The sequence below is a fragment of the Glandiceps talaboti genome, chromosome 5, assembly GCF_964340395.1.
Source record: "Glandiceps talaboti chromosome 5, keGlaTala1.1, whole genome shotgun sequence".
Classification (NCBI taxonomy): Eukaryota; Metazoa; Hemichordata; class Enteropneusta; family Spengelidae; genus Glandiceps; species Glandiceps talaboti.
The window spans coordinates 23,561,165-23,588,998 of NC_135553.1; the positions used below are offsets into that span (position 1 = coordinate 23,561,165).

Here is a 27,834-nt window from a genome sequence, read left to right on the forward strand (position 1 = left end):
GAAGTGTAAGCAAGCTTTAATAAGATTGGTGCATATTGTCAATGGAACAACTTCATATCACCATATATTCAGTTTTAAAGTGTTAGGAAGATTAGCACAGCATCATGTATAAAATTGTATGCTTCCAAGGTACAAACATTTACAGACATGAACATATTGTTTGCTTAAACTTTACACCCCTATCTGTACAGTTGCATAGTATTGCATATTATATATTCTTAAATTGAATTGAATTGAATTCCAAAGGTGAATATTTGATAAAAGTTGAATACAAGAAGTAATGTTCATGAATAAGTAGTATAATAAAAGATCATCTGTGCAAAAAGTCAGCCTAAATTCATAGATTCGACTTCATTTTGCACCAAGAAATACTAGAAGTTCACCAAAGCTTCTGCCAGGTATGCAACGTGACTTCAGAAAACACTGACAAAGCCATGGTGGATATATGGTGAAAGCTTTGGTGAGCGTCTAGTATTTCTTGGTGCAAAATGAAGTCGGATTTACGAATTTAGGCTGATTTTTTGCACAGATGATCTTTTATTATACTAAAGTAATATGATGGCATCCCAATTTTTGAAATCAGTCTGATGAATTAATTCCTGAAATCTAACTACATCTCATATGCATCAAGCACAAGCATGACCAAAATGTGCAACTCCAATTTAAAATATATATTTTTAACAGAAAAGAATTTGATAGCATGAAAGATGCACAATCAACTTCACTTCAGTGGTTGAATTATTGATATGAATAGTACATCAAAATATAGATGGGGTGTCTCAAAAAGGAAATCCTGTCCAGGAAATTGGCAGTTTCATTTCAATTTTTTTTAGAATTGGCTTCTTTTCTTATTGTGTTTCTTGCTAATTCTCAAACCCATCAAAAATCCGTCAAAGTTCTCTCTGTAGTTCTCTCTAGCTAACTCTGGTTTCAACACAAATGTATATCTATTGTACCACCTGTTATTTCTTTCGTTCCTGCTGTATGAATTTCCATACTTTTATACTGTAACATGGGCTAACATTTTGATGAAGAAAATAATCTCAGATGTTTGGTGTGTCACCTAGAATTATTTGGACACTAGAGCTCTTGAACAAAGTTGAGGAAAAGTTTTCTGTATATTATGTGATGGTTGTCACATGAAGACTTTTATATGACAGATATGTAAAATATATTGATTGATACATTCATGTACATCAGTTTTCAGAGAATAAAATTTTGCATAAAGTTTGAAACAGTCATGAATATGTTTGTGGTCTTTTGAAATGTATGTGTAAATGATAAGGTAAAGAATGTGAATAGTATTGTGTGTATATACTTTGGACATGGTCATACACAAACTCATATTGCACTAGTGAGAGAGTAAAGGTTTGTCCAAATTGCTACAAATTATAGCTTAAACAGACAAACATGCTAGTCAAAATCAAAGCAATTTGCAACATTTTTCACGATGAGGAAAATATTTCAAAATGTTTGTTGACTAGAAGTCTGGTGTTACTTCACATAAATTTTCCACTTAGATTCCGAGTTTGTAATATGCAGTCAGTCAATTTCATGTCCATGAGTTTCGTTACACCGGCATGGTATATCTTGTAAGTCGTTATCTGGAAACCTGTCGATGTACTTTTCATGAAAAAAATTAAATGAAAACAAAAATAAATTTTTAGAAGAATGCGGAAAGTGTATGCATATAACATACATAAATCTGACTTCCTTCTTAAAGGGTCAGGGGTCAAAACGATTCCATTCGACAACCACTAATTTAAAGTCTGCATGACTTTTATTGGTAAATATCAGTCAGGTACATCATAAAGAATGACAAAATATACATTATGTACAGGATATGAAGGAAGGAATAAATACTACCACCATAGGTCTTCAGTGAACGACATGCATTGTATTCAGTACAGTAGACAATCAACTGTGTACTTGTTACGGATGCCAAACATGGCTTAACATTCAGTGTATTGACATTGACGAGTTTCTGGAATTGTGACTGTTAAACTTTGAGTAACCGGGTGCTCAAATTGATCACGTGATCGATGTCAGGGTCTCCTGATGAGTAAACAAAACTTAAAACTGCGTGTGATAATCGAAATGTATATAAATCAATCATCTGCAAGATGTACTGTTTTGATGGGATTATCGCAGTGACTAGAGGTGGAATTCGATTATACCACCGTCGAAATTAAACTCCAACTAAAAATGCAGACCTTTATCAAAAGCAAACGAACATGAATTTGGTACTTTGCATATCTCTAACGAACAGTAGGTTTGTGACGTATTTGTAGTACTTTCTTCATACGGGTTCCGTAGCATTAATTTTTCATCAAATTACCACGATTGTTGAGAATCACATTTTTAGTCAATCTTCATGATAAATATCAAATAAACTTCGTAACATGCTGAATAATTATGATTATTTAGAGACCTTTAAAAGTCAGCTATCAAATCAAATGACACTTAATAGTCATGTGCATATCATATTCGCTGTAATTAGTTTTCCTATCTAGTCTTACTGTTAGGTATGGTTACTCTAAAGAGCAAATACGTAATGGTCATTATTGAACACCCATCAGTACTTCTATAAGGTTTAGATTAGTTTGTTTCCAAAACTCAGAGAATGTAAATATCTCCTTGTAGAATCAAATGATGACATTTCAGTAACCCTATTTTCAACTATTCAAACTGCATTATTATCAGATAAACACCAATATTTTCACTGAAAATTATTGAAATGTCAATAATTAGACATTGTACATGTAATTAGGGGTTAATTGTATCCAGAAGTAATACAGCAACATGTTGAAATTGTGATTGCATTGGGGTGCGGATTTTCGAGTGCGAACCCAAAAATCAATTTATTTGGTTTATTGTGCAGTATTATATACATGTGTATGAATACAGTCTGTTAATATCCGCACGTGATTAAATACTGCTTAGGGTGTACAATATTACGAATAAGTCGATAAATATAACAAACCAGTTTCAAGTAATGTTCGAGTTGCATCCACTGCAGCTTTAAACACACCGATGTTAGGTGTTATCTATTCAAATCATTCCCCTAAAACTAACCCAATAATCTGAGTTGAAATAATATTTCAGTTTTGAAATCGAATAATAATTAACTCAAATCATAACGTAATGAGATATTACTTTAGCATGTATACATTAAAAAGCGATTTCTTAATTTCTCTACTGGCATTTATATTAAACTTGCACTCTTAGCATAGTAAACACCGAGTTGGATGAGACTGTTCCGTGGAATGGCAAGATTTAAACTTCTTTTCTGTTAAAGGCAAATTACTAGTTAAAATTCAGCAATTGGCAAGCGTTAGATTCTGGCAAGTAAGGCTAACCATCACGTCAAATACTGGTCAGTTCACCAATGCTATGTTTATGACTCGATGTACCATGTCTCCCTTTCTTTGCAACTGTTGAAAAGCAAAAAAAAAAGAAATTAAATTAAATTGGTTTTATCAGCATACTTCGTTTACATGGAATATCGACGTATTTTCTTAGGTTTGGTTGTGTGTGACATGTAGAGTTATACGATTGATAAACTGTGAAAATAGAGACATTTTTTATTGTAAGCAAGCGCTGATAACATTGACAGATAAAGCACTGATTTCACGCCATTTCTAATGTTGTCCTTTGTTCTTCTGTTTTAGAGAACTGCCTCATTTATCAACAGGTAGGAATTCATATATGGACCTTTCCTGAACATTTTGTCAACAATTTGATTGATTGATTGGTTGGTTGGTTGATTGATTGATTGATTGATTGATTGATTGATTGATTGATTGATTGATTGATTGATTGATTGATTGATTGATTGATTGATTGATTGATTGATTGATTGATTGATTGATTGATTGACTGACTGACTGACTGATTGACTGACTGACTGACTGACTGACTGACTGACTGACTGACTGACTGACTGATTGATTGACTAACCTGTCCATTCATCCTACTACATATCTTGTGTGTTTCGATTTAAACTAAAATATGGTATTCACCATCATATCAAGCGATCAGCTAGTCAATCAATCAACCAACCAACCAACCAACCAACCAACCAACCGACCGACCGACCGACCGACCATCAAATCAATCAACAGCCAGCCAGTCAATCATTGACAAGCAACCATCCAATCAATCGATCAAGTGACCAGCCAGCCAGTCAGTCAATCGATTAGCCAGTCAAGCAATCCGATTTACAAGTGAGTTAAACTCACCTTCCTTCAACTGTCCAACTATCAATAAAATCCTCTAGACTAGAGGCTATTGTTCCGTCCTTCTTCAGCAATTCATCTTGCTTGACGTCATCAGCATTACCAAACAGTCCTGCCACTTTACCATGTAGCCTACCAGTGATATCCACATTGACGGCGTTTTTACCGTCCCAGAACACATTCAGACCAAAGGCCATCGTAACTTTTATTTTATTATGCTTTCCGTCAGTGCTGAATTCAGAAATGTAGATCTCGTCATCCATTAAGTATGGGAGAGTGACTACTTCATCATCAATCTGAAAATGTTGGGAAAGACACCGATTAGTGTTAGCAGTAATATTGGAATCCCAGTCAATTTCACAATTTCAGTTGCATCCTGAAGTAGGTTTGAAACTTTCATGAAGCTGTGTTATGGTTGTGTTCTCAAAGTCTACATTATGAAATAAACTGAACTTGTAATGTATTATTCTCTTCTTAGATTGAAGGTTTTTCTTTTCAATTTGGTGCACATTACCAAATCTTCCCATTTCATGCTTGCTTGGAGTAAATCGCACGGAAAGACGCAATATCTGAAAACAAAATACATTGACGATATTTCACTTGGAATTTGAAGCCATTTCAATTTTAATAGCGGTGAAAGTGAACAAAGTTGATGACGAAGAAAGTTTTTCATGAGAAAGCTTCATTTGTGATCCTAAAATTGACAAATTGTATGTTGGCGGCTATTTTTAAATGTATAATAAGGAGAGATTGTCCAAATAACATGACACAACACATTAAATCCATGGCATACTCACAGTGACTTCGTTTTTGGCCAATAGATGTATGAGTTTACCGTTAACATGGATCACAACACTATCAATATTACTGGCTTCTCTTGTTATGTATATCCTTTCTTTGGTGGTAGCAACGATCTTGAATTCAGGTGGACTATTTACATTATCTTGTACCAAAATGTACGAACACAAGTCCTGGGTTGAGAAAGGTTTGCCGTCAAAGGTCAAGGCATGTGGATCACCTCTCATGTATGCACTCTCTGTCAACAAACAGGTAAGAAACAAAACATATATTAGGCCAAAAAAATATCTGGTTCTGGTCAGGGTAAACTTTCTAAAGTGGTGCGACGACGCGAATTTTTTTTTTTGACACTTTACATACTCTGTTCTATCATATTTATCTCTTGAAAAACTTCCTTTTTCTTCGAAGCAGTTTAGGCTTTGTATTTAAGCAGTCTTGGCATGTAGGGTAGATTTCAGCTGCTTGTTCTCCTGATATCAGGAATAAATAAGGAACGGGAGAGCCAAAATTATCGGGGAAAAAAGGATCGACGCGAGGGAATTCAGGGCACGCGCGCACTGACCAGAACCAGATATATATTTTTTGGCCTAAGTTTAAAAGTGTTGTTCAAAATGTAAGAATAGAACGGTCAAACTCATCAGATCAGACTACTTGGTTATATCCATATTATTATTACAGTAGGCAGGCTCAATTTACACGTATTGGTTGATATTTTTATCACTTCTTTGGTACTCTTGGTTATGTTAAAGAATCATAAATTTCATGAGAGTGCTGGATGATCGTCCTACTAGGAAATAACACTTACTTTGTTTGCTGATGTATATTATTAGTAATGCCTTCTGCATTGTCGCCATATTGACTTCCCAGTGTAAAGGTATACATTATATAATATGTTTACTCACAAATATAAAGTAGTGAAAACTTGACTACTAGTACTACCCAGTCATATACTTAATTTGCTAAACAGAATGAGATTGTTAAATGTAAGTTTTATTTACCGTTCTAGCGGCGTTTATTTCACACCTCACCCCACCCCCTCCTCGACCATCAACAACGAACACCTCTTTCTCATTTTGTACTTTGTTGTCTTCACTTTTAAAAGTTGAGAGAATGACACATTTGGTTACAAAAGAAAGAAAGGAAATGTAGTGATTACTTTTGCAGCACATTTGCCCCGCATCTTCACATGTACAGTCACCACTAGCTGTAGCCTCTCCATCACAGGAGTCACGGCAGAAACCTCCACAGCTCTGCTCACAACGCAGTTTGGTAGGATCGGCTTGAAGTATAGATACACAGAAATCTCGTTATAACCAGATGTATTACAATCTTTTAGTCTAACACTTTAATTGGCTATAGCAAAATGTCATTAATATGTAAATTTCACATTCCTGTCGCTGATTGGTTGCATCATGTCCAGACCCCCGACTGACATCTGCCCCGTATAGAAAGTACATTCTTCTTACACCACGCTGTTCAGAGGAAACATTGGTTTGTTTGATATTTGAATGATGAAGAGCTATACTAGCATTTCATTCACACAAAACCTAGTTTGAAATATAACTTCAATGAGGTAGCAGATCTTTCCCCGGTCACTGCCGGAAAAATGGTTTAACTATATCAACAGATGACTTTATGTCATGCATATAATATCATATATAAACTCATTCCGATGCAACGAAACAGATCTTTTGAAATTTACTTACGAATACAGCAGCTTTTCCCGCCTGTGCAAGTACAACCTGTCTGTGTAGCTACCTCTGTATTCAAGCACGCAGTACGACATTGGCCATTGCAGGGGGAAGCTTCACACAGTAGTGGACCTTCATCATCTACTCGATCAAAATTGGAGAAGTAAAAACATCACCACAAAAGATATGTTAGTATGTTCTCCAGTCGACATAATCTAACCCCCCCCCCACCTCCATCTCTCTCTCTCTCTCTCTCTCTCTCTCTCTCTCTCTCTCTCTCTCTCTCTCTCTCTCTCTCTCTCTCTCTCTCTCTCTCTCTCTCTCTCTCTCTCTCTCTCTCTCTCTCTCTCTCCCCCCCCCTTCATCATAATGTCTCAAGTATTGGTACTATTCTAGTATACCAGTTGAACTTACCGATACAACATTTTGTTCCTGAAAGATTACATTTACAGTCTACATCGGAAATGCACGATGCTTTACTAGCGGGACATTGCGCTAAACATGTTCCATCACGGCTACCACAGTCAATTTCCTGTGGATTGTCTGTAAATGAATAAAACATAATCAGTCGAAGTCAGTCTTTTATTTGAAAATCGGTGATATTTTCTTTTCACATTAATGCCTAACATGTATGTGTACCCGACAAAGTAACAACGACAGTGAATGCCGAAAGTGCAGATATCGAGTTTCATAAATGTCGTTTATGAGTGTTTTCTTTCAAGGTCTGTTTCCCTTTTCGTCTTCAATCGACCTTGAGTCATCCATCGTGTTCTCAGACCACACGATAGTGGTCTGAAATTCCCAGAACCCTGGTAACTTGTATATTGAGGTTACCGACCCAAATGTATTCTCACAAGGGTATAACATCTGTATATACAGACATTTGTCTGGTTACCTGTTTACGATATTTCCAGGACCACCGGATACAAATAATATGTCATTGTCACGTTAATATGAAGTACCAAGTATATAACTCGATCCATTTTACTTACCTATGCAGCAAGTGTCCAAAATCGTACCCAGACATGTACACGAACCCACGGCTCTAATTTCACCACTTTGACAAGTTTGGTATCTACAGGTACCGCCACACTGCTCCCGACAGTCGTATTGGTTGATTTGAAGTTCTGCACAACGATACAAATAATGAAATGCAAGAGTGTTGGCTGTTTTAATTTACAAAACACCTCTGAACCGGAGATGTGAATACATTCTCTGAAAGGAAGATTATATGTTGTGCTTTCGATGCACAAACTCACCAAAGTATGGGTTACAGTATGGTTGAATTTGTGTTCATGATTATTTTTAAGAAAGTCTACGGCGTTGTTTTTTTTCGAAACAGCGATATATAATGGCCATCTTTCATTGCAAGTACCGGGCAAATGGATGTAATTGTAGAAATTGCTTGACTATTTATGTTTATTAAATCACATTTTCGGCTAATATTTTATGTTCTACTAAAGAAATTGTACATACCAATGCATTTTCCATTATCGTTCATACTATAGCCGTCTTCACACTTACAGGCGTATTCACCATCCTGACCAATACATTGCGCATTAGAAGTACAATCTTCAAGTTTAGTGCATCTTACGTCATCCATGCCTCTACATCTGCATTTTTGCTTACAGTCTGACGTCACCCAAGAGTGACCTCCCTAAATTGGATGGGGGGGGGGGAGATTACTTTTAGAGAAAACATAGAGGTATTGAAAGCATGACTTCAAACTAAACAATGATTGCCAAACTGGTCGACCATAGTTGAATCATACATACTACTTAAGTATTTCGAGGTAGGTTATTATTCTGCAATTGACTACAGTTGAAAGCGACGAGGTGGTTTTTGACTATTTTAAACTCAAATTTCTGCTGGAAATGTGATATCATAAATTATACCCCTATTTTTCAAGGGTATCTTCACTTGATGGTGGATTGTGAAGGAGATTTATGCATGTCAAGTTCTGTCAATTTTGTACTCATCAAATTGGCGAGAAATCTCAACTATTGAATATGAACTTGGTAAGCTAACTTGTGATATGATACCTGACATCAACTGTCACAAACACTTCGAAGATAAAAGTACAAAATTACCCAATCAGGTTTGATGTTGATCAATGGTTAAATAATACGGGCGTAACAATTGTATTTATGCAAATCAAGTGCCATACCTTATGCAAATTACCATCACTGTCGACGCAGCCGCATTGAGATTTGGGTACACACTGACGGCCGATGAGTATGTAGTCGTGTTCGCACTCGCATCCTTCGACACACTGGGCATCACCACAGTTGCCGGGGGATAAACAGCTTGGTGGACATGGTGACATACATACACTGTAGACACTGTGTTGGGGGCATGGGAGGGCTGCAGTGGACAAGTAGAAGTAAATACCACCTTTCAATAAATTGCTAGGGATTTTTGAAAATTTAACAGCTTGATAAAGGCTGAAGTTTGATCGTTTTATTCTTAAATTTTACAGATGAAACAAGATGACTGACCTAGGAAAGGGGAAATAATAGTAGGTTTATGTATACATGTTATTTTACTTTATTTCTTATTTACATGTATTACTCTTTTTCATAGGCTTGACAAGAACTAACGTACACGATAAAGGACAACTAGACAGACATATGCATGTATGTGTATGTATGTATGTATGTATGTATGTATGTATGTATGTATGTATGTATGTATGGATGGATGGATGTATGTGTATGTATGTATGTATGTATGTATGTATGTATGCATGTGTGTGTGTGTATGTATGTATGTATGTATGTATGTATGTGTGTGTGTGTGCGTGTGTGTGTAAAGCATGTATGTATGTATGCATGTATGTATGTATGTATGTATGTAAACTATGTATGTATGTTGACAATATATATATATATATGTATATTGTATATGTATATACAATAAAAATCACCACAGTATTTACTGTGAAATTTGATGTAGTATGATATCGTACTTACGACAGAAGAAGGCCGACCTAAAAGTTACCATATCAACACCAGCTTCCCGACACACTTCAAAATAACTTGCTATGGCGTCACACAGGACTTCTTTCTTCTCGTCCCCATCTTGTGCATTACACATATCATTAGCGCATGAATCTAAAAAGAACTGGGGATCTACAACTGAGTGGCAAGGTGCCAGGTGACCAATAGGATCTGTGATACGACCACAAAGGACTGCCGTTTTGAAGGTGCTCAGATTTGCATTCGGGCACATTGACTGGTATGGTGTAACCTCCTCGCCAGGATCACAACTAGAAGACAAATTATTATTCATACTAGATAAGGATACAGAAAGGTAGATCAGTTATCAACATCCAGCTATTTAGATATCATTTAAATATTTGTGGATATACTAGTACCTAGTAAACAGTGCCTACGACTGTACAGCTAGTGGTTAACGAAGCATTCCTTATTCAACATTTTTTAATTAACACATTACATTAGAGCTAATTTTCCGGATGACTGGCGTTGATATGATATATAAAATTGCTAGCGACATTAGTATTGAGTACTATTATAAAGGGGAGAATGCCCCAAAATGTAATCTTAAAAAATGCCACAATGAGTATTTGAGTATTGCCTCCACTGTTACCTTTCCTCACTTGCCCAGCTATCTCCGAAGTCTCTGTCGTTTTCAGCCATACTTCCATCGGGTCGGACATAGTCATTGTGTTTGTCTCCATCACAGATTCCACACATTCCACGTGCATGGGTTCCGTAACTTCTTGCCAAATGAACTTTGACCTTGTATAGACCATCATACTGAACAACGAGTCCTAGCTCAGGACAGTCTACTCTGACGTATTGACCACTCTGGGATATGAAAACTTCGGGATGTGGATTGTAAGGCAGTGTTATTTTGACGTCATCAACCTATATAAGGTTAACAATGGCAAAGTGTATCGATTTAGATTATTAGATTATCCATCCTCTATGAAAGAGGGGTATTTCTACAGAGTCCTAATCTTTTGGGGGCGATTCTACCCTTTTAACCACCTACCTGTTTAGCATTTTAATCATTGTTTAATATGATCATCGACCCATTCATTCACCCAATTACTTACTATTGATAGTACAGGCATCTGCACATCTGCATCTGATTCACTCGTTTTTACACCATATATTACATATGAACGAGCAAGTCTCAAAGTTTACGCCTCACTTGACACAGAAGATATCCTAAACTAAGTTTACTATCAAATTTTAAATATATTATCGAGCAAATTTGCGTAGCTTTACTTCGATCCTACCCGGTTCAATGGTGACAATTAGTCACAAGTTGGAACATGATTGACTTGCAGACGAAAACCACTTCCAATTTGACATATTCCTTTGTAGGAGTAAAAGTTACTCACCGCAACTTCACCCTGTCTCCTAAGGATAATTCTGAAGCCGTAAACTCGGATAATAACGAAACGAACAACAGAGACAGTGGCTCCTTCATAGGGCAGAGTGTTTTTGGCATTCACAATAAACAGGGGTTCGTCCACGTGAGCCCAGTCCATCAATAGCGTGTACGTACACGTGCCTTGGAAGTGTACATTTAGACCGTCAAATGTTCTGTAGTGAGGATCACCAAACACGTAACACTTGCAAACTAAAGAAGAAGGTAATAGACGAGATTAATTGATCTTTGTCCATAAATTCATTCATTCATTCATTCATTCATTCACCAAGCATCCATCCATCCATCCATCCATCCATCCATTCATTCATTCATTCATTCATTCATTCATTCATTCATTCATTCATTCATTCATTCATTCACATTCTAATATATTGATCAAATGTTAATCATTGGCCCTTATAACAAATTCAAAGTCGTCGATAAAATGTCACCGTATAAGATACAAGAGTAAAACGAATTTTGTAAGAGTTAATATTCTATCATGTACTTACAGTTTTTAGTTCTAGTCCACTGCATTGGTGTAGTGTCCCATCGTGTCTGGACAGGGTTTCCAACTATTAAACAAAAGAAAAAATATATCATTATGATGCTGTGTTCTCTTCTCGTTTAATTTATCTGAATCACACTTTTGACCAATACAGTAAAACATCAGTGAGCTGAAATCGTACGCCTTAGTAAATATACAAAGGTAGTTTATCAAAATGTGAACTTTCACTCGAAGCCTGTGTTGACCTGGTGACCCATCCCCATCAACATTCATTCATCCAACCAATTGATTTTTCATTCAGACAAATGTATTACCATTAGTCGGATCGGTAGATGTCATGAAACGATAGTCATGATGGCAGTATATATATATAAAACTTTATTTGAAATATAGAGAAAATTAAGAAATTAATATTAGAAATCAGGAAAATCGCGAGAAAAAAATATTTGTTTCTCTTGGTCCCTAGTCTATGGTTTAAGGTTGTGTCCTCAAAGCCTGGATTATGTCTTTATAATTGGATCAACTATTTGATATGAAGACTTATGTACTATGTATACATTTACGAAAAGCTGGAAAAATTCAGAACAAGAGATCCAATGATATGAAGCAATTATTTACCTTTCCTGCACACAAAACTATGTTCGGCATTACATGTCTCATCGTTCAAAAAATAATCGTCTTCTTTTGGTAAAACTCCACAAAACTCGTCTCCATTTACGTTGTCCGGAGTATCTTCTGCGAAAATTTGTTCCAACTTCCAAGTCCACAGATCGCCGCTAATCCAACGCCAGTTTGTTTGAACGACATCTGCCTCGGACCCCTCCTGTCCATTAGCTCCGACCCAGTATGCATTGCGACCGTACTTATTGAGTTCTAGTTTTTCGCGTAAGAAATCATACTCATCGTCAGATAGAATACTTGCAAGTTCGTAAGTGTCGTTATGACACAATATTCTGGCCTCTTCGAAGGTTGCAACAGGTTCATTCACGATTTTGAAGCAGTCTCTACCGTAATGGAAATCTTCAAGATCACAGCTATAGTTCTCTGAGGGTAAACATAAAATGAGATCAAAAAATGAATACAAATATTATAACAAATAAATAAACAATAATTTATCAAATTAGCATACCATTCTTTCGTTTATTAGAGCATAATAATTCAACTATACTATATGCACACTTATACATGTATGTTTATCTGCTGCTGTCAATGCAAGCATAACACCACCAAAAGATAGTGCCCAACACACACACACAATCCTGTTGGTTTCTAAGGTTGAAACCAACAGGTTATAAAGAAACTAATTTGGGAAAGTCAACGTCTATAGGGACACAAACAGTACTATAAATGCAGCATGGCACTTGTTGTTGTGCAATTAAGCCCAAAGTTATTTGTTTTCTGTTTATATACGTGTTGAACGCCATCACCAAATCCCCGATTGGTGCTCAGTGAAGTCCGTGGTGTGTGTACTTTAACTCAGACGCTATAGAAAACAAATATACAACGCAGCGATTTTCATTGTACTTAGTGTCTGATTGAAGTTGGGATTAGCACTGGAATATATTAAACGCCGTCACTGTGTGTGTGTGTGTGTGTGTGTGTGTGTGTGTGTGTGTGTGTGTGTGTGTGTGTGTGTGTGTGTGTGTGTGTGTGTGTGTGACGCCCTGGTTTTGCCTACACGGATGAAAAGAGACTTGGCACTACCCAGCTGTCGTTTCTATAGTGGTCTGAGTTTTAACCCTTCTACACGGCCATATCATACAACCAATTGAAATTCTTCTTTCCGTTACCTGTTCAATTGGACAGTTATACTGTAATAATGTGACTCATCCGTTGTCTTAGATCATAGACAGTGGAGGGCATGAAATAAAAATAAAATTATCAATTTGAATTCGTAATCACCTACCTTGCACACAGTTATCGTCTTCATCACGTTCAAATCCAGGTATACATTGACATTCACGAGTTCCTTTGCTGGACACACATTCAGAGTGTCCAGTGCATGGAGGTCTGTGGTCACAAGTTATGTTGTTCATAGAGTTACAGACACAGCTTCTACGACAGTCCGGACTCAACCATTGCTCGCCAATCTACAAAAGTATGTGGCGAAAAGTAGCAATTAGCCAAAAGAGACATACTTGTTCTAAAAAGCTTCAAGTAATATGGAATAGTGAATTTCGATCTTTGAATGTTTAGATTTTATATACTAATGGATAATACAATGTATGTCCGAGAGTCCATCCATCTATTCATCCATCTAATTGTAATACTATTTGCGATTATAAATGTATACCATCCCACCATATACTATAAACTATCTCATTCAGTGAGGGATGAATGTGCTTGATATGTGTTATGCACGTCCAGGGAAATGATACTATGTATGGCGTCCAATAAACGTTACTTACCGCATGGAATTGGAAAAAGTCATCAAGGCAACCGCAGTTTAGTTTATGTACACATCGACTACCACTAAGGAGGTAGTTGGTGTCACATTCGAAGCCTTCAACACAGTGCTCGGGGCTGTAGTCACAATCACCTGATGAAACACACGACGCTGGACATGGTGACATGCACGGTGAATATTGGCTGTGAGACGGACATTCCATTGCTGAAGAGACAAGAATGATTTAGTTTATTCTCTACTCTAAATATTCCCCTATATTTAAAAGAGGGTTTGTGAGACTAAGTTATCTCTTACTTCTGATATCTTGGCATCAGGCTAAACGTATCTCTAGAAAGATATGCTAGCTTATTAGGTGTTTACTTTAATGCGTGCAAGTTGGCTTTCTTACTTTTGTTTACTTTGAAATGATTATCACCTTCGTCTTGTTATCAATTGGAGAGGTTTTAATATATCGAGGTCCTGGTTTTCTTGAGAATAATATCATGTTTATGATGATGATGACGACGACGACGACGGTGATGATGATGATGATGATGATGATGATGATGATGATGATGGCGGTGATGGCGATGGTGATGATGAAAATGGTGATGTAATGATGGGGGGGGTGGTGGTGGTGGTGGTGGCAGCGGTTGTGGAGGTGGTGGTGGTGGTGGTGGTGGTGGTGATGATGATGATGATGATGATGATGATGATAGTGGTGGTGGTGGTGGTGGTGGTGGTGGTGATAATGATGATAATGTTAGTGGTGATGATGATGGTGGTGGTCATAGTGATGATGATGGTGGTGGTGATGGTTATGATGCTGCTGCTGGTGGCAGTGGCACCAGTGATATTCAGTATAATAAATGCAAATTTGAAACCATCTGATTAAAAAGAACGCCAATATAGAAATTATAAACAATTGTTGACCTACACAAGAAGTAAAATATTTGAAGAAACCCATTAGAAACACTTTAACTGAGATATATATAATGAAATATAATATACATAATAGATATATGCAATGCAAATCACAGATTGGCCAATACAAAACAGAATCAGCGATATATATGGGGAAAATGTGAATTATTGACTTACGACACAAATTATCTGTCCTGAAGCTTGGAAGATGGATTCCCGCCTCTTTACACATGTCGTAGTAATTGCTCAGACTATCACACAGTGCATCAGCTTTTTCAGCTTCATTTGGCCCATGACACATATCGTACAGACAGGCTTCGAATGGAGCGGCAGGGTTGACAGCGTTATGACATTCTGCAAATACTCCACTTGGGTCTTTGATCATGCCACATTTATGATTTCCTTTGTAATTGTTAGAATTGTCGTTCGGACACATTTCTTCGACTACCGATGTACCGGGACATCTAGAAGATAGATAAAGTGTGATCAATTTACAAACTATATACCACATTTAAAGTGGCCATATGGATGAAAATTGGTTATTTATCTGGGAATTTCAATTGTGATAACACATACAACTCTACTGCGTTTTTCTACTTAGAAATACTATGTGAAAGCACAACAAATTGCAAAACATTGAAAGATGTGTAAAATGTTAGTTATTACACGTACAATAACAAACGTTTTACAGACTTGCATTTTTTTAAAGTTATGACCAGGGACTTTATGCATGCTCGTTTACATTGTATTTCCAAGTAGAAAAATATACTAAAGTTGTAAATTAAAAAATCCAAAATAAATTACCCCTTTGTTATCCATATGGCCACTTAAATGACAACATTGATAGACGTTAAATTGATGATCTTCAAAAAAAACACGAGCTTACAATACTTATTGTTACACCGAAAATATTTCTTCGATTTACATATAGAATATTGGTACGACCTAATTAGTTTATCACATACAGTAATAATTGAATATCTATTTATCTATGGAATCAGTGGCTTAATGTCCATCAAATGGTGCTACACATTATTTTTTTGTCTGTTGGTCAACTTGCAGGTAGTAGAAATCGTATAACCTGAAAAGAAAACTTACCTGGATGCATTTGCTTGAAATGGCCAAGATGGAGAAAACAGAAATACATGTTTGTGCTATGTGATGCATATTGTTGACCAGGTTGTGTGACTTGTCGAAATATTCATTTTCATAATTTGAATAACTTACCTGCCATCAATATTCCAACTATTAATAAATCTGTTCGTGTCTCTAGTACGCTGTCCGTTTGGCTTTAACTCATCATTGGTTACGTCACCATCGCAGGTTCCACATACCCCCTGGGTGTGTCCCTCGTAACCACGGGATACGCCGATGACGAGACGATACATGCCGTCATACTTAACCCAGAATCCATAGCTCGAAGTGAGGAGCACGTGACGACCACTGATTTGAATATGGACGCCTCCATAAGGAGTATGAGGTAGTGTGACAGGGTAGTCATTGACCTGTAACAAATATGATGTACATACACTCAGTCTGACATATTAGATTTGCAGTTTTCTGTGAGTTTATGTAGCCATTACATTATATTCGATGACGCGTTAAGGTTTGTAACTTGTGTGTAATTTGAAACAATATATGTAGAAGTAATACAAGTTAAAAGAAAACTTGTCATTAATGCAACTAATTATGTATCTCGTTCTTTACTATTTATCTCGTTACAGTGTGTGGCTATCTTTGTTCAAACATTATTTCCTCTGAGTTGAAATATGGTTCGATATTCACACTATATTAGTCTTATTGGTTTCAAATTTATCACGTTCCAATAAAACTTCTCTATCGACATGTGTACTGTTCTATTGAGTTGTTCCAAGTCTTATCAATAGCTTTATTATTACTATTTTCAACCTCCAATTAATGAGGCGATAGTAATACAAATATTTTCAATCTTAAAATATCAATAATATAATTATGCAGTAGAGAAGTAAATGGTTGCTGCAGATTGTAGTCAGGTTTGTGTCACAGTCGTGTATAATTAAAGTACGTTAATTAAATTACTTGTGTCAGTCTCATTGGCAAACAACCGTGACATTTGTATGGACTTGGGCCTACCATATCTTAGTTTCCATGTTAACATTTAACAAAAATGGTTCATTCTTGACCGTTAGAGTCATCTTATGCATCGTTTCACTTACCCATACAACCTTTCCACGATTCAGAGTAATTCTTAGATTGTGGACTTTGACAATCACATGGTGCACCATACTAGCAGTCGATCCTTCATACGGGTGTTGTGTTTTCACGTTGACGGAGAATAATGCTGGGTTGTGTTTTCTATCCACCAAATGAACATAGGTGCAGTTACCTTGGTAATGACGTAATTTACCATCGAAGCTGATGTAGTGTGGATCTCCCCAAGTGTAACACTTACAGTCTGGAAATAAAAGGTGTATGTACAAACGTATTATTGGATGGCAAACACCAGTGGTATTTCACATCTTCAGAATAAAATAAACCAAACGAGTTATATCTCAGTACAAAAATTGGCTGCATAGTTATTCAAGACATCTAAACGTTAGATAATAAATCTCCCAATCATCAATGGTGATTTTAAGCTTACATTACGCTAACAGATGTTCAAGTTTCATGACAAATCTAATATATAAAGCATTGTGAGTTGTTTGCAATAAACAAAGAAGGTATAATGTTGTTCGTGATGGTGGTGGCATGCAGCAGCGGTGTAGTAGTAGTAGTAGTAGTAGTAGTAGTAGTAGTACGTAGTAGAGATTGCGACTTAGGGTCATCGTGTTGGGGACCCTTTATCTACAGTTACAGTTTCTTTCTTCCATTCACATTATGAACGATATTTTGTTTTATCAGTTTTTATTGGACTAATTTCAATGACCCATAATCTTTCACATACAAACCTTCACAAAAATAATACTCGACTGCTTTAACATTACACACAAGGATCTTATTTCATACTGATAAGGTTACAGGTCGTACATGACAACTATTAGGTGATAAGTTCTAAAATAAAATTGTTCCCACAACTTGTTTGATAGTTTGATGAACCTACCAAATGAAGCATTCAAATGATAATAAATGTTATTACATTTCCAAATTATCCCGTTCCTTCTGATGAAACAAATCTGCTGGACATCTGCAAATATCTAGTATGACAACAAGATAACTTACCGTTTGTTCTATCTCGCCATAAATTATGGTGCACAGCCCATCGATCGGCCAAGGGACTTCCATCACCTGTGTTATGGATGAAAAATACAGATTGTTACATAATTGACTATAAACCCTGTTGATCTTTATGTTGCACACAACGTAGACAGTATCAGCAAGTAATGGATACAGTCGTCAAAGATCTCTCCCTGCAACAAGACAATGGATAGGGTATAAACATAACAAATCACGATCATTGAATGTGTGCTTTATTCAGCGTACCCTGGCCACCTGCCTAACGTACAAAAACGTCACATAACATACATTACGTAAACGGAAAGCGAAAAATACAAACTTTGTTAAATTATTCTGAGTATAACATGATTTTTTTCTCGTCAAAGAATGAAATCTAAATCATGATCATTGCTACGTTAGTTTACTCAAAATATCAGTATGACGTGGAGAGTTATGAAAATGTACGAATTTGGACATAAGAGTTAAAATTTTGAATTGATTGCCTACTGATTACACCCGCTGTTAATCCTCTTTCCACCAGGGGGTATTTACCAAAAAAATACAAGTTGGAGAAACAGGATTGATTAGAACTATGTTCAGTGGTGTAGGTTTGATTCTCTGACATTTTATATATGACATGCTCTACCACACAGTGTCTTTAAGAGTACCTTACCTCTGCGACAGATAAATGGATGCAGGTGTGTACATTGTTGATCGTCTAATAAAAAGTTGTAGTTGTCGTTAGTTCTCTTCATTGCGCCACAATATTCATCTTCATTCTCGCTGTTTGGTGAATTCGGGTGAAATATGTCCACCAAATCCCATTTCCATTCGTGCAGATCGACCCATCTCCAGTTTTCATCCATCAGAGCAGGGAGGGAGATGTCCCTAACGTGTGCACCGACCCACCAAGCGATGTTTGACTTATCTTCAACTTCACTCTTGAGGAACTCTAACTCCCGTTGTGATAGAATACTTGTAAGTGTGTAGCCGTTGTCGGCACACCACTCACGGGAATGATGAAAAGTCAATTTAGTCGTTTCAAATCGGTAGCAATATCCATTGAATGCCACTTCGTCGTCCGTACAACCTGTCAAATGGAACAGCATATACACGACATTCACAACTTGAATTCAAAGCATCACAATACAGTTTAAACGGATGGGTTAAAGAAACACATGACTCATTATGATGTATGATGTTAAAAATGAGAAACACTGGTCAATCCACTCTTGGTAACGTTACAAAACTGTTATTATCAACTGGACAGCGTCCTGTCTTAAGATGTGCTATTGATATTATCAGACACGGGAGTATATTTCAAACTGTTTACAATAAGACACTATATGGCACCAAGATATTGTGACAATGGTTTCCGATCTAGTGGCCAAATAGGTGATTATTGTGATGGACAAGATTGAAAAACTGATATGTTCATATATCTTACCATATTCCCCAAAGTTTGCTGCAAAATTTTGAAAAGAAAGAAAAGAAAGGTTAGTATCACTAACCTTATTGTGGGAAGCTAGCAGGTTAGGTGTAGTCCCAAATGATGTGTATAATTGTGGTTATTAGTTCTTGTGTTATACTAGTTTTTTGTTATGTACCAAATATGTTTTATATGTAGGCTTTCGTACTGTGGTTGGCAAAGCCAAGGGTCTGATTATTCCTCCATCCTAGGTTTGCCAAGCATTTCTGGAACCTATGCTTTACTCCAGAATATTTCAAGTCCAGAGATCATGGATCTATGTTAAAGGGTGATAAGCTGATGTATATGGGAGGGAGCTTCATTTTTGGAGGAGGGGAATAGTAAGGAGCATTTTTTGCTCCATGATGATAGGTGCTTTGCAGTGTGAATTCTACTCTGCAGCATACCTTGCTGTTGTCAGAACTTAAAACTTTGTTAGTACATACATCTGTATTTAGGTAAAGTATATACATGATTCAATGACAAAATTTAGAAAACACTGGTATGTTTATTGTAACGTCAAGAAATCCTCTACTTCCATCAACTTACAACACCAGAGGACGATTGTTAACATCGACACTAACATCACAAAACCTACGATTTCAATCGAAATATTATGTAAGTATATCTTAAAGTTTTCTCTTGTTCTCTGAATTCAATTTATAGTTGTTGTGACCTTATGACTATTTGGTATACACTGGTTTATATCAACGTTATCATGGTCAAACACTACGTCACATATTTCTCACAGAAGAATACTACGTATGTATGTTCTTACGTATGGGTGGTGGATTGCTTGGTCCAGGTGGAGCACAATAGCCATCTTCGTTCACGTCCTTTGATTGACAGCAGTATATACATCTGTCTGTAACAACTACTGGCGACCGATTGCACTGATTCTTGTCGGCTTGACTCGCGCTGTCCTGCGAACAGGCCTGGAAACATTAAAAGGAGAAACCATAAGCTATATAAAAAAAATAGTTTCTGAAGGCGATTTTGAAATGTACCCTGTTTCTCATCATGACTTTTCAACATGAATTTAAAGTTCACATCCATGGTAATAGTTGATGTCAATAACAAGTGAATTAAAATGATTTTATTTAGACACTATGTCACAATATGACTGCCACGTTGAATATATACTGTGATGACCCATGACCCATGACCTTTGGTGTCCATTTCAGACTTGTACTAATAAAGAATGATTTTCATTTCAATTCAGTTAACGGTGTTCATAAGTCAGGAAGAAAAGGTCAATTGACTAAAAGTGGTCGTCAATTCAAGTAGAGATGGAAACTTAATGACATCATCACTTGCCGAATATCTTTGACATTGTGACGTAAATATTAGAATACCCTCCTCGGTGTTGATAAATTCAGATCTGCAGCCATCCTAATAAAACAAAGCATAAGGGAAAAAACACAGTCAAATTGTTGCCAGTATACTGTGTGCTGTTAACTCTGAGTTAAGTTGGAACCCTTTATGTGTTGAAATGTTTTGTCCCAAGCGTTCTTAACAGTGCTACTGCTACATATAATAACTGGTCATTTCTAATGTTACCACTCACAATTATCTTTTTCTTTAATTACTCCAAAACAAATTTTTTCTTTAATGACAATTTGTGCAATAATGTTTACATTTGAGTCAAAAGAAAACTACAAATGCATGCAGTTTAGGGATTCATAATATGTTTTGTTGTTATTATTATTTGTTTTGTTGTATAAGCAAATAACTTTAAATTATTATTTTCATGTTGGGGTTGATTTTTGTAGCCACTATCAATTTCTAATTGTTTGGTAAGCGAAAGTAATAAGTACAAATATGATTACCACACCATCTTCATCAATACTGAAAATTACTGAAAATGTATCCGCTTTCCGTATTTTATAATGGCAATATCATTGCACGTAGGTGATATTGTCTACATAGTGGAAGTAGAAAATCGAAGATAAATATGATAATAGGTATCTGGGACATCTTGCCTCAATCAAATTACACTTGAGTTATACTACATATTCTTTGTAAAAGTGACTCAGGTTTAAATACTTGCCTTAGAACAGCTTTCGTGTTTATCTTGCTCAATACATTCATCTAGTGTTAACCCGTCTTCTTCAGTACATTTTAGACACTTTGATGCTGAAAATCATTTGAAATATAGTTACAGTACTCATATCAAATCCTTGCAACACACATGCACACCGCCCCCATCCAGACCTAACGGTTGATGCCAAGGTCATAACGTGTTTCAGATTATGATAAAAAAAATCGATAAACGATTATCATACTTATTGATATTACATTTTTAATAATCCCAATTCGCGTGAATTTCTTCAATTTCTTCCAATATTATTTGGGAAGTAAAATATATTTGGTGATGTATTGTCATATTATTTGAACGGCACACACATATACAATTAATTAATGCTAAAATGAAGTTTGTTGGATGGACTTACCTTCTCTTTGGGACCTTGACTGTTCCTTTTCAGCTTTACTGCCACGCTGTATATAGAGATAACGAATATATATATATAGCAAGTAGTTAAGAGTAGAATTTCGGGGGCAACACTTGGAGGTAAAGACACACACTATCTGTTGGCATATTAAAACTCTTTCTTCCATCCCTGTCTTCTGTCAGCGCGATACATAAAACGTTCACCTAAATATTACAATTATATTCCACTTGATAACACGATATCAAGTATATAAAACTATAGTTAAGGATTCAACACTGTAACAAAACCACTTTGATTAGATGTTCGTTATCTTTCTTGCTGTTTTGATAATACTCTACTATTGCAATTAAAACATATCCTTAATGGTACACTGTCCCTATCAATAGAAATATAAACTGGCAAGAATTCATTAAAAGGGTTCTTTTTACTTACCTTGGTCCCTGAAGATATGGTAATTATGGAAATAATTAATAAAAAGCAACAGAGTGTTCTCAGAGGTATCTTCATCTGCGGAAGGAGACAGGAAGCGAATGAAATTAAAAAAGAGCGAATAGTCAGTTAAGTCAATCAGCCAATTTTCTTAATTCTTTTGAAAAAACCGAATGTTCCATATCAGAATACTCCCCACTTACCGACTACCCCCATCATTCAGCATTGAATTGCTACATTGTTGTTACCTTTACCTTCTCCCCTTGCCCATACAGTCGTATATACGATCAGTTTTTCCACGAACAGCTCCGTTGGCTGCACCTTAATAACACAGTTAAAACACAGAAACACTTCCGGCCGTTAAAAAAAATTCTCCAAAAAGAAAAAACAATTCTAAGACTACAGAGAGATTCGAACAAGCAACCTTAGAATAGAATACCTAGTCCCAATCGTCAATCACTTCACCATGGGGGTGTCCATATTTATATTGACGTGTTAGTCACCTATAGCTGTCTAAATTGTTATATATATTGAGAGAAATGTTTGGAGAAGAAAAGGTAAATTAGGGGTTTGGCTTCAGAATGAAAAACACACAGTTAGCCCCCCCCCCTCCCAAAAAATGATTCTGGTCAGCCTTTTTTTCCGTGTTTGTCCAGCCCATGCAGTCTGCAGATCCGGGGGAAACACAAAAATAACCCTCCCTACTTTAATGAAGACAACTGCAGAACCAATCATGAACTTGCAAATGACATCTGCACCCACATACACACTTTCAATCAATCAATCAATCAATCAATCAATCAATCAATCTATCAATCAATCAATCAATCAAACAATCAATCAATCTCTTAAGTACTAAATAAAAAGAACAGTAACTGTCATAAAGAGTAGATTGAGTGACAGGTTTGTTGGAAATAAAAAAAAATCGCGTCGTCGCACCACTTTAGGCAAAATGTCCTGACAAGAAACAATTATTTTTTGGCCTTATACACAGATATACACGGACACGAACGCAGACGCACATACATACACATACTGACAAACTCTCTCTCTCTCTCTCTCTCTCTCTCTCTCTCTCTCTCTCTCTCTCTCTCTCTCTCTTTATATGCTACTGAGGGTAAGATTATGTTCACTAATTCTAATCAGTTAAACTTTTATAGTATTGCCATGTAGCTTAATATGTCATACAGGTTCATTTGCTTTAAATTATTTCCTTTGAATGCAATGCCAATGAATAATGTCACGACAACACCAGCTGCAGTAAGTGGCTGAAATCGCATGACTGACAGTTGATCATTTAAAATGTCGACCCAGGATGGCTGCCATTTCAGTCTTAATACAATTTTCCTTAAATCCAAAATACCAAAAAATTTCCTAAAATCAAAATACTATTTGTGAATCTATATGTGTATTATGTAAATGACATTCTGTTAGGAAAATAACGCTTCAACAGTTTGAAGTGTGATATCTTAACCAGATTTACCAACACTAATTCCACTCTACATAACATTAAGTCATTATAATAGAAAGAATGATGAAATAATCTGAATTGTCAGAGCATGCGCAGTCAAAGAGAATCGATTCATACTGTACTCCTTTTTAGGACCTTTGTCACTCGTGTAACAGGTTGAAGAGGATTAATTTTTTTGACAGTTATAGATATGAAAAATGAGTATGCCCATAAAAGTCCGCTTCGTTTACAGCACTGAAGCCTTTTTATTTGAGCCATACACTATCCCTTGTATCCACGCAAACATGACGTCAACAGAAATGAAGAAAGAAAGAAAATTTTGACAGGTAGCATGGTTGACGTAGGGAACAAGTGTTAAGCATTAAATGCAGGCAAAGAATATTTGCAGGAAGATTAACTTTACATTTCAGATATTTCATCAAGTTCTATTATTTGTACTCTACGAACGAATACTTTATAGATGCAATAGATTCGGGGGTAACTATTGCAGGAATATATATATATATATATATATATATATATATATATATATATATATATATATATATATATATATATATATATATATATATATATATATATCGTAGGTTATACACGCCATTTCAAAAACTATATGTTTGATATATGTTTGTTTACACAGAAGACGAAAAATCACAATATCGATTTGTTTCATATTTCACTGAAAAGTTATTAGAATAAGGGATTTCTTTGACCATCAAGGCACATTATTCAATACAAGTTTTTACAAAGGTATACACCGAGATCTCCACGTTTAGAACATAATACAAATTCCTCTCGCTGTCATCAAGTAGTAAAATTTATCAAATAAATAAAATATTTACATAATCCATTCTATATAATTCCTTATCAAATCTAATCTAATTTAATCAAATCACCTGGATTATGTCTAAAATAATTCTTGTTTTCATTTTTCATCAACGGATGTATCTTTCTCTTTTCCACAGGTATACTACACTTGTATCGAATATAAACACAGATATTCTAAGAAATATACATTTGTTATTAATGCCTGACTTATTTCCTGACGTTTCAAATAGTTCCAACAACAACAACAACAACAACAACAACAACAACAACAACAACAACAACAACAGTACAGTTGAAGATCACGATAAAACAAACCTAAAACAACAACCATTAAAAAGACTGATTAAGGCAGTTAAGATATTTCGAATTTAAAAATGGCGTCCATTTTGTTTTTAAGGAAAATGAAACCGTGCAGTCACACTTTGGTGTTCGAATAAATCTACCAAATGAAAGTAATATTAATATCGCATTTTGGTTCCCATTGACTGTTAATCAATGAATTTGTAAAGATAAGTCATACGCTCGACTTACTTAGTAAAACAGTTTATTCAATTGATATTAACCGGTCCCACCAACTTCCATTCTTTACCACTATGAAAACATTTTCGCCTAAACATGTATGTTTAGGAAATAAAATGATAAGTGAAACATAAAGATTTACTTACACTAAAATCACTTGAAATTTAACTTTGTCGTTGATAGACCTCGCTTATTCCAACGTGCGTGTAATTAAAATCAGTAATCTGCGAAATGAAGAATTAATCGGTCGTATTTTCGTATTTTTTATCGACGGTGGCACAGGGCGGCGAAATTATTACGATTTTTTACGCTCTGACGTCACACGATAACGGGTAACATTATTCGTGTTTGCATCAAAAGGTTGGTGACTTCGTATAATCTAAAACAGAAAGTAATTAAATATCTAAGAAATAAAACAAACTTACCTTAATTTTGAGCTCGGCCAGCTCAGCGTTTCGTGTAGAGAGTGGACGGCGGAAGTCTCGCAGGAAGTACGTCACGCTGATTGACAGCAATAGAACCTAGACCTACACATCGTGACAAATTGTGTATGGAAGGTCTACAGCTGGGACCAAAGTCTAATTTTAGGATTGACATACAGGATGTAAAATAATATTTTTGATATCTAGGAGTCAGTTTAAGTTCTAATTTGCCACCAGGTGTACAAAATAAAATTGTAACGTTAACACGCTATAATTACAATTGAATCGGCAAAATTGAGTCTAGCAAACTAAAATTCTAGATAATGTGTGACGTCGGAGTTATTATATTACCTACAATTACTTCATAACGTATGACGTTATTTATAATTATGGAAAATTGAAAGCCTTATTGGTATTCGAAAAGTAAAAGTTTTTTAAGGGTTGAAGTTTTTCATTGTTATTTTTTTCCTTGAACGAGGACGAGTTGTCTTTCAATATGACGAGAGTTGTCAGATTCTCGCGACCTCAAATTAATGTGTGTACTTCGTGTTTTAGTTAAGGTTCATTTGAAATGACAAACTGCCAAAGTAGGTGTCAATACAATTTTTTTTTATTGAACGTGGGTTAAACGAAATGGAATGTAACTATTCATTCATTCATTCATTCATTCATTCATTCATTCATTCATTCATTCATTCATTCATTCATTCATTCATTCATTCATTCAAATATAAGGAATACTGTTTTCTATTATTACTAATAATATTTATGAATTGATCAAGTGTCATATTTTTTATTAGTACAACGAATTAGTACCAACTGCTACATTAATATTTCTCTGACGTCACAGAAATCACGGCGCGTTTGTAATTAGTCGTGTGCTCTTGATTTAACTCCCAAGGTTAAATATGTGACGCAAATGAACACTTTTCACTGAAATACTTTCTGTATATTGTCATCAAAATTAAGAGGCTATGTAATAAAATATTAATTTCCTATTAAAGTGTGTTGATATATGTATTGTCTGTCTACTCAAATCACTGTAATCTGTTTACGGACCAGCTGTGCAGAGATCTGATCACGTAATCGTTAAGCTGGTGGTTTGTGAATTATTATTAACAGGGCGGCGCCATTTGCGACATGAAGGCGACCTACTGTCCGCCATTTTGTATTTGAGGGTGTAATTTTACCATACCGCGTACCGCCACCTAGTGGTCAGGCTATCACCCACCAGTATGATAGTTTGTTCGGTAAAGGAATGCAGTCATTGGCATCTTGTAAAGGACGGGAATTAACTTGAAACAATCGGGCATACAACACGTGTTCGAGTCGTTGAAGTTGAACTGATAGGGAAATCGGGAGGGGGGGGGGACTTGAATTCCGAATGGAAAAGCGTGTGTGAATGTGATTTATCGTAGATAAGGCGCCAAATGATTTGACGAATTAGAAATGTTGGATTCAGAATCAAACTCAAATCAGATTTATTCTATTTCACAACAATGACATCTCCAAGTAAAAATTATTTTACTTTAACGTTTTTGCAAGGTGTTTAAAATGTACCACACATATATTTATGTATAACTCATTCTACCCTTTCTTTTAGTTCTGAGTCATAAGACTTACTACTAGGCCAATTGTTTAACATTTGGGATGCCATACTTGCCGTAAATCATAATCGTTCTATCTTTTGACTCCAAAATTGTTAATTCTGTTTTATGTTAACTATTATATAGTTATGTTACTATTACTATGTATGGTCCTACTTTGAAATTGGCAATAAATAAATGAATAAGTTCTCGGAAAATTACGGCTGAATGATAATTTCAACTTATTACTATACTACTAATATATTCAATTGACAAGTACAATGTCTATTTATTGGTATTTCAACACTTTTCAGTTTAAACATATTGTTAGTTAAGTTGACTGATTAAAAAATTAATGCCATATTTTCAGCTAGTGTAGGTCGAGGTACCAGTGAATTCACCCTGAAGCAGAATGGATAACATGGTATATAGAAATACTGAAAGTCACTTTTATACGGCCAGTCTGTAACTTTATATATGGTATTTGTGGCTACTTGTGCTTCATATTGAATTTCAC

The 27,834-nt window shown here is 35.8% G+C and overlaps 1 protein-coding gene across 1 annotated transcript; it reads right to left on the reverse strand.

The window, feature by feature from the left end:
• Positions 1–1,799: 1,799 nt before the first annotated feature.
• LOC144435324 (zonadhesin-like) lies at positions 1,800–25,855 on the reverse strand. The gene is made up of 28 exons (XM_078123919.1): positions 25,735–25,855; positions 22,495–22,569; positions 22,063–22,108; positions 21,660–21,745; positions 20,927–21,001; positions 20,388–20,544; positions 19,589–19,606; positions 18,815–19,231; positions 18,148–18,213; positions 17,145–17,383; positions 16,177–16,454; positions 15,127–15,413; positions 14,048–14,250; positions 13,546–13,729; positions 12,258–12,683; positions 11,644–11,706; positions 11,100–11,341; positions 10,337–10,617; positions 9,700–9,995; positions 8,895–9,091; positions 8,204–8,384; positions 7,720–7,854; positions 7,142–7,270; positions 6,743–6,868; positions 6,193–6,315; positions 5,036–5,274; positions 4,242–4,534; positions 1,800–3,434 (listed from the first exon to the last, which is right to left on the reverse strand). The coding sequence occupies exons 2-28, from the start codon at positions 22,567–22,569 to the stop codon at positions 3,398–3,400; spliced, it is 4,899 nt and encodes a 1,632-aa protein (XP_077980045.1). The 5' UTR covers positions 25,735–25,855; the 3' UTR covers positions 1,800–3,397.
• Positions 25,856–27,834: the final 1,979 nt, after the last annotated feature.

Excerpts from the sequence above, each read along its gene's own strand:
- LOC144435324 (XM_078123919.1), bottom strand. The coding sequence starts at position 22,569 with ATGAAGATACCTCTGAGAACACTCTGTTGCTTTTTATTAATTATTTCC. Across the intron at positions 21,746-22,062 it reads GTCAAGGTCCCAAAGAGAAG|CATCAAAGTGTCTAAAATGT; the intron begins GTAAGTCCATCC and ends AATGATTTTCAG. Across the intron at positions 21,002-21,659 it reads AACACGAAAGCTGTTCTAAG|GATGGCTGCAGATCTGAATT; the intron begins GCAAGTATTTAA and ends TTGTTTTATTAG.